Below are 10,360 nucleotides of genomic sequence, written 5' to 3' on the forward strand. Positions count from 1 at the left end.
AGGAAAATGGGGTCTAGGATAGCTTGATTGTATTTTCAGTGCATGATCTTATTATAATCATTGCTATTATGTATTGTTTTTGAATATTTTTAAATGCAATTTCCTATGAATAAAGTTATTATCACGATATATAAGAATATTTTGAATAAATCTATCATAACCCAAAAACTAGAGGTGATCGGTAATTTTCAACATGATTTTTAGAATCAGCATCATCAAATTACAGTTGCATTTTTTCTAGTAGCAGAGAATTTTTTGTTATTGCTTGGTGTAATAAACAGTAAAGGAAGCTATGAATGTCTAATTTTTTTGTAATGTTTTGGAAAATGCTGCACTGCCTGCTTTAAAGAATTCAGAGTGATAGGTTATAGCTCTTTCAGCATGATAATTCACCATGTCATAATGCGCAACAACAAGAAAAGTAACATCCAGAACTTACTTTGTTCAGCAGAGAGCTCTTACATGAATTTAAACTAAGCAGTCTGAGAGATTTTGAAACAAATTTCTGTCCACAAACAGAATTCAAAGTCAAGATTAATGCCAAAAGTGAAAGAACTCCCTATAAAAATTAGGCCATTCTCTGATGGTGTGAAGTAGGATACTAATAGCTTCGGTAATAAAGTGCACATTTAAAGCCATGGGCACAAGCCTACTGAAGTGATTCAACAATTAAAAACTTATTCAACGATCCCCATTATCCAGTATTTGATGTTATGACACTAACCCCTAAAATACTTAGAACTGCAAGGTATCATTAAATAGAATACACTGCTTGAAATAAACACCATTCTTTTTTAGCCTTGTGCCTGTGGCTTGAATGCATAACATAAGAACATGATCCTCCAGAAAACTAACATACAATAGAAAAATTAATTCATAACTTAATTTAAAAGAAAACTACATTATAATGAATGAAAACCAACTCTTCAAATTGCCTCTTCCCCTCTTCATCATCATCAGATATTACACCATCTTCACTAATATTTTCCTCATTGTTACCAATGCTCCAGTAATATTCATGGTTATCCTTGTTGTAATCAACCCACTTTCTTTTCAAGTTTTGATTCTTCACTTCTTCATCATTTTCTTGGGGTTTTGTTGGGTCTAGCCCCTCCACTATATTGTCTTCTTCTACTTGAGAAAGATCCTATAGATTACAAATCAACATATTTCAATTTTAATCATTATCTCTTTGATGTAAAAGAATGTAATAAAAAATTATTAAATAAATACCCATATCATTTTGATTTGTTAGGGTTAAATTTTCAGAATAAAACTTAGTATTTTACACAAGATCTAAACAACAATCAGAAACAAAAACACAAACAAGGGAATTTACACTGTGCATTGTATTCTCTGATTTTAAACAAATTATGATTGAAAAAACTTCATCTTATTGTAGCTCAATCTACTTTTGGTTATCATTAAATATTTTAGTTTTTCATAAATGACAGCTTTCTCACATTAACTGATAAAATTTAATTACTGCTGAAAGATTATGTAAACTTAAATTCCAACCAAGTATGCAAATACAAAACAATTTAATTAGTCATTTGTTAAAGTATAATGATGATAAAAACCAAAATGATCAAACAGACCTCTATTTGGAATGCAAAGGTGAGAAACAAGATTTAATTCTTAAATTTATATTTATCTCTAGAGACCTCCAAAGGCATAAGGGGGAAAAATGAACATCTCTGACAAACAAGAAGAGTATTCTTATAACTCATAAGCTACTGAGAACATGATAAAATAAATATGGAATAATATAAAATAATAGTTAGGCAAAAAAATGATTTATAAGCATAAGGAAATGTTTTATTGATGGTGGAACATAGTACATGTTTCAACAGAAACACAAAACATGGTTTATGAATCCATTTATTTCTATTTTTTATATTTGATAAATTTTTTTAAGTATTTTCAGTACTAGTAAATGCCTTTTAATGCAAAAAAAAGACCTTTGCAAATTTTAACTTGCTTAAGCCAAATGACAATTTTAGAAAACTTTTCAGCACAAGTTAGCCCAAAACTGGCCAAAAGAACATGTTTATACAAATGACTGGTTAATTAAATTATTACTATTACAGTTATCTATTATTAGTACACAGTCCACTTGCAGTCTAGCTTATTGTTACATTCATTATGTCACACATTATACAAGTACTGTTCTAGCCACTCTTACGATGTACTTTGTTTCTGTATATTAAAATTAGTGTATCAATAAATAAAAAAATTTCCATTTCTCAGTTTTAATTTGTCTAATCCATCCAAATGCAAACACACCTGTATCTTCAAAACTAGAAAGCTGATAGCATGCATTTCACATTGTGTATATTTTCTTTTACATGCCTTATATACATTCATTAAATTCCTAATAAGAATTGGACTAAAGCACATGTACATACAGACAAAAAAGGCTGAGGATCAAATATCACATTCTTTTATTTTTTGTGCTTGTGCAAGCAATACTGCAGTGCTCAGTACAAAGTAAAAATATTGATCCTTACAGAGATATCAAAGAAACTTTTGATTGTGATGTGACTGATAAGTCACAAACTTTCAGGTGGGAGGATGCTCTTGCAATTAGAAACAGACCATTCACAAGTATAAATTTGGAAATAGCACAACTGCTTACATTCTAAAACTTGATTTATAACCAGGAAACAAATAGAATAATATCCTTAGTTGAAGTAAAACTGCACCATAATGCTAAAAACTTTTGTACCATCATACTGAGGCTTCTATCTCCTTTTTTTTAACATTGTTAGGCAGTTTTAATCCAATTATTTTTTCACAAATGCCATTTAATCTTATTAATAATATACTTATTCTTGATTTTACTGGGAAAAGAATTAACCCATTTTCAAAGATGGACAAACATGGATTCCTTTTCTCAGAAACTGGCTGTTAGTTATTTCAAAATGTTTAACATCATTACTAACCAAATATGCGACTTTCAGAAATTTATGATAGGAGAGAAAGATAAAGAAGAAAAAAAGCAAACAAGCCAAATCCCATAAAAATTAAAGCAAATTTGCAGTTTCACTGATTTTAAGAATCATAGCTGGAAGAAGAAAAATAATCAGGCCTACTACACAGAAAAGATAGTTATATTAAATATACAAAATTACAAATTTTAATTAATAAAAACTTAAAAACTAAACTTGAAAAATTATTTCAGATATCCAAATATCTTAGTGTGATATCATGGTCTATTGAACTTATGTATATACAAGGTTTGTTTGTTTTTTGAATTTCGCGCAAAGCTACATGAGGGCTACCTGCGCTAGCCGTCCCTAATTTAGCAGTGTAAGACTAGAGGGAAGGCAGCTAGTCATCACCACCCACTGCCAACTCTTGGGCTACTCTTTTACCAACGAATAGTGGGATTGACCGTCACATTATAACGCCCCCACAGCTGAAAGGGCGAGCATGTTTGGTGTGACGGGGATTCGAACCCGCAACCCTCAGATTGCGAGTCGAGCACCTTAGCCACCTGGCCATGCCGGGCCATATACAAGGTAAGCATGTAAACTTAGTCAGTAAAAAGTGTTTTACACTTTGGATCCAAGTAAAAAATACAAACAATACAAAAGTAGAGTTTCTCTTCATACTAACTACTGTTCAGTTATATTCATATGAATAACTGAGACATATGAGAACATTTTTAGTCTAACATTGACTCACATCTTGACAAATACGGATTTTTTTTCACACCTAAAATTAAGGAATACAAATGTTTTCTCTCAAACCTTTTTTGTTTTGATACGAGCAAGCTGAAAAAGTTCATCATCTTGCTGTTGTATTGGTTCATCATTCTTTATTACCATCTGCAAGTTCATCTTGTCACGTAATTTCCGCCTCTCCTTGAGAATTTTCTTTTTTTTTCTCTTCAATTCTTGAGCCTCTTCTATTTTGGATTCTTCAATTTGTTTAACTATCTCATCCTCCTCTTTCTCTTCCTTGTTGTTCATTTCCTCCTCTTTGTTTTTCACCTCCTCCTCTCCTTCTCTGTAACCCATATAAGCAGTTTTAAAGGATTATAATTACTTTTAACGTGTTTCACTGACATTCTTTACAGGATATTTGTGTGCAAAAGTAAAATACTAATGGAAAGTGTTCCCTAGTTTCAAATCTTTCTTTGGTCTTTTTTCATTCATGGCTCATGATAAGAATAGTTCCAGAAATTAATCAATCTCAACTGCACAAACAATAAATGATGAAAGTTTTTGAGTATATTTACTCTCACTATACTAACCCCCTCTCTAAACAATAAAACATTCTACCAAATATTTTCTTTTTTATTACATGCCCATCTTACGAATAATATAAAACACATACTAGCATGTGTTAAAACTTATGATAACCGTACAAAAACTATATTTTTCAAACAAAAACCTATCAACAAAAAAAGAAATGTTTTTCTTACAAAATACTATTTAACTGGAGACACCAAAATTGTTAACATGATAATTCATTACATTTTAAGCTTTATAACGTTCTCTAACTTCACTTATTTTCTTGGTGAATAAAAACTATTAAAGGCACTTACAGATCTTTTTCGATTTCCTTTTTTTCTTGGGTTTCAAGGTACTGCTTGATTTTTTTTCGCCACACTAAAATAGCTCTGAAAAAAGGAAATACATTACAGCTTACACAGTGCCAACAACAAAGACTATGCAATACTAAGAGAAATAAATTAAAACTAAATCAACTTTAAAGTAGTTGCTTGTTTAATGCAAAACTACACAATGGGCTATCTGCACTTTATCCACCATGGGGGAATCGAACTCCAAATTTTTAGCATTGTAAGTCTGTGAACTTACCACTGATGCACCAGGTTGTAACTTTAAATTTAGTAAAAACTTTCACCTGATTTAGTAGAAACGTCAAACAATATCAGTCCATATAATAATCATTCATTTGCTCTATCAGTGTAATATCCATATAACTAAGGAAAGCAGGAATAGTATTAAAAGTTACTTTTATATCAACAGAAAGTAGTTTTAAACTTATAATTATATTGCATTATAAAACAGTTTCTATTCCAGTTTCACATAAATATTTTTTTCTGCAAAGGTTTACCTCATGAAGCATGCTCAGTTAGAAATAAAAAACTTAATAGATATCACAACATTTAATTCCTTTCATTTATAGAGACTCAACTATTAAGTCATAATCTAGAAATTTTCTTTACAAAACAGAAGAACCACACATAAAAACACACAAAATAACTGGTAGAACCAATCAGCAAAATCTATAATCATGTAATTATGACACTACTTTACCCAATCAAAGAATATGGGGTAGACATAGCTCATATACGATTTTAACAGCTTTTAGACAAGTTAGCTTGTGATATCCACATAAAGGCATAGCTCATGCACCTTCTTTCTTAGTTTTACTTCTGTTGTGATAACATATGACTATTCTCATAAAAAAGATAATTTCTTACTTCAATTCTTTTGGTCCCAACACTTTTATGTCTTTGCAACATTCTTTGATTTCATCAGTTGTTAAAGGATGATCAACAATCACTGGACTGTCCAAAACTATCTACATAATTATAAAAACGAGAACTGATAAATTTTTACTACCTATCATCACAGTTAAACAAGATCCATTCTTTAATTTTAAATGAAGTTCACACAAATTTATTCATATTACAGTTTTAGCAATTAGAACAAAGAGAACTTTTAAGATTATAAAATAAGTTACAATTATGTTACACATAGAGCAATTAACATATTTTTTGAGTGGTAAAAATACAACCATATACTAAAATATGACAAGCATAACATTATTGCTCTTATCCTTACTTCAAAATTTCAAAGCTTTTCAGATAAAAGAAATATATACATACGTATGAGCATCTGTAGTTTACACTTTGAGACACAACAAATAATCAAGTACAAGCAATATTTTTTTCTATTTTTAAATACTTTTATGGCAACATAAGGTTATATATTTGAACAAAATTCTTGTCTCCTTATGATTTTTGATAAGTACCTATTTTGTCATTTCCTTTGAAATGCATTATAAGAGAGCTTGTAAACATATTTTGAAATGTTGAATGATAAAAATACTAAAAACAAATTATTTTGTTTAAAATTGAAGTTTTATCATACACCATTTTTATGAGCTAAAATGTCACAACTACAGGCAGTCTCATGTTTAACTGACACTGAAAATAATACATGTACAGTACATACCAGTATAATAATAATAAAATAATACAAGTGTATAAAAAAGATCTATGCAGTAATGTATAATATTTAACAAAATATTTTACTACTTGTTTACATGATTCTTAAATTTCATTTTTGGGCAGTATAACATTTAAATACGTGTGCAGTTAGCAGTATACAAGTTTTTTGGTTTCTTAACAGTTTTATGCACTATTAAAATACACTTTTATAATTCTATTATTCTCTGCTACTAATTTTTTGTACAAATAAACTCTATTCATATGTAATAAAACTTTAATTGATCTAAACTATTTCATATTTAAAAGAAGTTGTTACTAACTGCTCTACATTATCACAGAGATTCTCAGAGGGGTGCCAGATCTGAAAGGTAATCCCCAAGAGGCCTTTAGAACACATGCCATGTTTGATGACAATCAGCCCAGCAGTTTTTCAGTCATAAATAGACTCAATACATGAGAAATACATATAAGCCTCTGTAGGTAACATAGGAAAGTCAGATTTTAATGCTGATCCCCTTATCACTCCCCAGGGACCCCTGAGGACACATCCAAGTTTGGTGATTGGTCCACTGGTTTCCCAATTATATGCAGACACCCACAGATGTTTTGGCAAATAATGGTTTAAAATAACAGTATGCTATAACGTTATTCATGCTTTATAATTTATTTTTGTGCATAGAACCTGACCAACCTCCACTCCATCCTCTCTCAGCACTCCACCAGGCCTACATAGGAGTAATTATATGACTTTTCGGTGTTTACTCTTTAATTTTGTATGCTATATGATAATTTCATAAGGTAATGTTTTTTCTTTGCACATGGGTTGGAGGGTTTTCCACCCCACCTGAGCAGTGAAAGGGTTAATAGACTTTTGCATTATAAATCATAAATTGACCCAAAAAATCAAATTTATATTTTAAAAGTCTCATAGCTATCATGTCAACTATTTGAAGCATTTGTGTTTCAAATATGGTGACTTTTTAGGAGTTATTAATTTCTATTAACACAATGTCAAAGGTGGCAATATATCTGCCACTGGGTTAGAAATCATTAAATAGGCTAAAACAAACTTACAGCTAGTGACTAATTATTTTTTTAACCTGATAATGAAAAAATTACAAAGACAAGTAGATACCTCACTACACTTGCTAAGCAGTTCTACATGATTAGTACTCTTAATGAATTCCAACCCAGATAATTGATGGTAAAGTGTGTAGTCTCCTTCAGGATACCCTTCAGCCTTCTTTTTCTTATTTTTCTTGTCAATTTGAAGCAAGTTTTGTTTTGTAACTGGTTCTACATCAACATCTTTAAACAAGTATGCTGGATCGAGGAATTTGGAATCAATCTTGTCTGGAGCAGTGTATCCCTGGCAAACAACAAAGATTTCTGCCGATTCATGACGTGATGCCTGTGGTTTGGTTGCATGGACCTAAGGATGAAATTTAATCATAATTTTTCAGAGTATGTATCCAATAAAGAAATTTAAAATAAAACAATTTTGATGAAACATTTTATTTTATTACAATTGCCAAATTATAAGTTCCAATTACATAGAAACAGCAAGAAAGAAAACCAAGAATTTTTTGAGAAAAAATTGGTGACTTTAAGTTTTGAGAAACAGCATTTGAAGTGACCCTTGGACAAGAAGATAAATACTATAATCAAATGCCTTCCTAGATTTAAATCTTCATTGAACCACATCTGTTAAATCTTTATTGGAATACTACTTGGAGTCTTGTGGAGGTCAAGATTTTAGTCATTATACTGAAGTCTTCATCATTTTAATGAAAACCTTAGTATAGAGGCTAAAATATCATCCATCACAGGGCTTCAAGCAGTAGTCCAACAAAGATTTAACACTGCATATAATAATACTTACTTTACCAAAACAATTCTTAAAACAAGAATATTGTTTTGAATATGAAAACACGTGTGCACCAAATTAACAATCTATATTACCCTATATATATATATAACTAAAGCAGTTTTCTTGAAAACAACAACAACTAACCACCTGGCCTTTACTTTGTTCACTTACAATGCAGACATTTGTAAGTTCTACTTTATTATTACAAGAAAGAACATATATAATACTAGAACAAGGAAAAATCTCCATTCCTCTCATAAGTTACTTAAACAGTTAACTATAGTGACATAAAGATTAAGAAAAACATGAAACTATGATTCAAGAAGAAAATTATATAATTAATTTTAAACAAAACTGTTATGACAATGCCAAGACAATTTTGTATTAACAGTATAACTAGCAACACAGAAAAACATTTTATAAAACAACATCATGCCATTTACCTTCTTGAACAACTTTTTGAACACCCACAACAGGGCATGGTAATCTTTTGAACGAAAAACCTTAGTCACAAACCAGCCACCTGGCAACAACAACTCTGTAGCTAGCTTCAGGGCCTGGAGTGTTAGTTGAGCTGTAACATGCAAAAATAAGTGCTCAAAATTAATTTAAAATATTTTGTCACTTGTTTCTTTTACACATAAGACAAAAAAAAATACTTTTTCAGTTTAGCAAAATGTTCCACTTTAACAAGTTTCACTGCTGAAACTAATTAGTCCAAATCCATATTCACTGGTTATTTGTTTATACTGTAATAATTCTTGATTTATGTAATGAAGCTCATTAATACTGAAATTCAACAATTTCTTAAAACAACTAATTGACTGAAATGGTCACTTCTATGGGTTTAATATAACAATACACCATGTTCCATTTTTTCTTTCTAGGTTTGCCAAATTAAATGTATATTAAACACTGAAGTTTTCCTGTACATCATTATTAAAAATAGCTTTTAGTACAGATTATGTTAAGGTTACCAAGGAGGTTCAAACTGTAGAAAACAAAACAAAATGCACATCTTAAGCATATTTGAATCTAGATTAAAGCAATATTCCTCAGCTGATTCAAGAAAACATAACTGCATGTGTATAAACTGCAGAGCTATAACTGTTTTCAGTTGCATATTCATGTTATAGATTTACTGAAAAGAGAAGAAAGTCATGACAAAATAAGTCATTCACATCGTGTGAGCTGCACACATATAAACACTGAATAATTCAAAAGTAAACAAGTTAATTGTTTTTGTGACTTTAGTCACTTGATGAGATTGGTGACACATTATTCCTGGATGGGATGCCAGAAGAGGCATTGCTAAAGTGCTTAAAAGATTTGGGGCTCAGGGGCTCAACTGGGGATTGGGAGCACTGTCAAGTAGAAATGGGCACAGGGTCTGTGTGCCAGTGCCTAGTGACACCTCTGGGTGCCAGCATATTGCAGGTTAACCCCCAGCTACCCACTTGTATTTGTCATACAGTTGAGTAAACTGAAGCAACTGGGGTAAAATTTCTTATTGAATAAAACAATAAACATGTCACATGCAAGCACTAACCTACAACCTTTTGATTATAAGCAAAGCTCTAACCACTAGGCCATACTACCCCAGTAATTAAATACACTATTGTTTAGTAGACACAGCATATTACAATGAAACTTTTTACATGTAAAATTAAGAAGCTTTTAATTGAATTATTTATTACTCACTTTTATAATTAAGGTATACAGAATTTATATCAAAATACAATCATAAAGATAACATAAGATATCATTTAAAGCATTTTTTCAAGTTTGTGAAGATGGATGCACTTTTAACTATGTGTAAGGGTAACTTATAATTCCAAGTATTGATAGTGAACAGAAATACAAAATTATTTTTCATTGAGCACTTCTCCTAATAACAATGCTCACAAAATTGACTTATATATATATATATATATATTATTATTAAATAGACAAAACTTTTGGAACTGTTGAACTTCTACAAATGATCCAAGAAAAATTAAATAATTTAATTAACAATTCTATTCACAAAATGACCAAAAATTATAGTAATACAAATTTGATGATGAGGAACCCACTTTGAAGAAAAACATTAATATAAGTTTAACATAACAGCAAATGTACAACGTTTCGACAAGGTTGTACATTTGAGTTTATGGTAAACTTATATTAATGTTTTTCTTCAAAGTGGGTTCCTCATCATCAAATTTGTATTACTATAATTTTTGGTCATTTTGTGAATAGAATTGTTAATTAAATTATTTAATTTTTCTTGGATCATT

At 30.3% G+C, this 10,360-nt stretch overlaps 1 protein-coding gene across 1 annotated transcript in view; it reads right to left on the reverse strand.

The window, feature by feature from the left end:
* The window catches only part of LOC106472449 (pre-rRNA processing protein FTSJ3-like), a 37,678-nt gene that overhangs the window by 22,741 nt on the left and 4,577 nt on the right, over positions 1 to 10,360 (reverse strand). Inside the window, exons 5-10 of the mRNA XM_022401764.1 lie at positions 8,525 to 8,655; positions 7,347 to 7,643; positions 5,459 to 5,559; positions 4,556 to 4,630; positions 3,756 to 4,014; positions 924 to 1,147 (exon numbers count right to left, since the gene is read on the reverse strand). Of these exons, the coding sequence (XP_022257472.1) occupies positions 924 to 1,147; positions 3,756 to 4,014; positions 4,556 to 4,630; positions 5,459 to 5,559; positions 7,347 to 7,643; positions 8,525 to 8,655 (1,087 nt within the window). The remainder of the gene's footprint in view (positions 1 to 923; positions 1,148 to 3,755; positions 4,015 to 4,555; positions 4,631 to 5,458; positions 5,560 to 7,346; positions 7,644 to 8,524; positions 8,656 to 10,360) is intronic.

Source organism: Limulus polyphemus, unplaced genomic scaffold, assembly GCF_000517525.1.
Source record: "Limulus polyphemus unplaced genomic scaffold, Limulus_polyphemus-2.1.2 Scaffold4, whole genome shotgun sequence".
Lineage (NCBI taxonomy): Eukaryota > Metazoa > Arthropoda > Merostomata > Xiphosura > Limulidae > Limulus > Limulus polyphemus.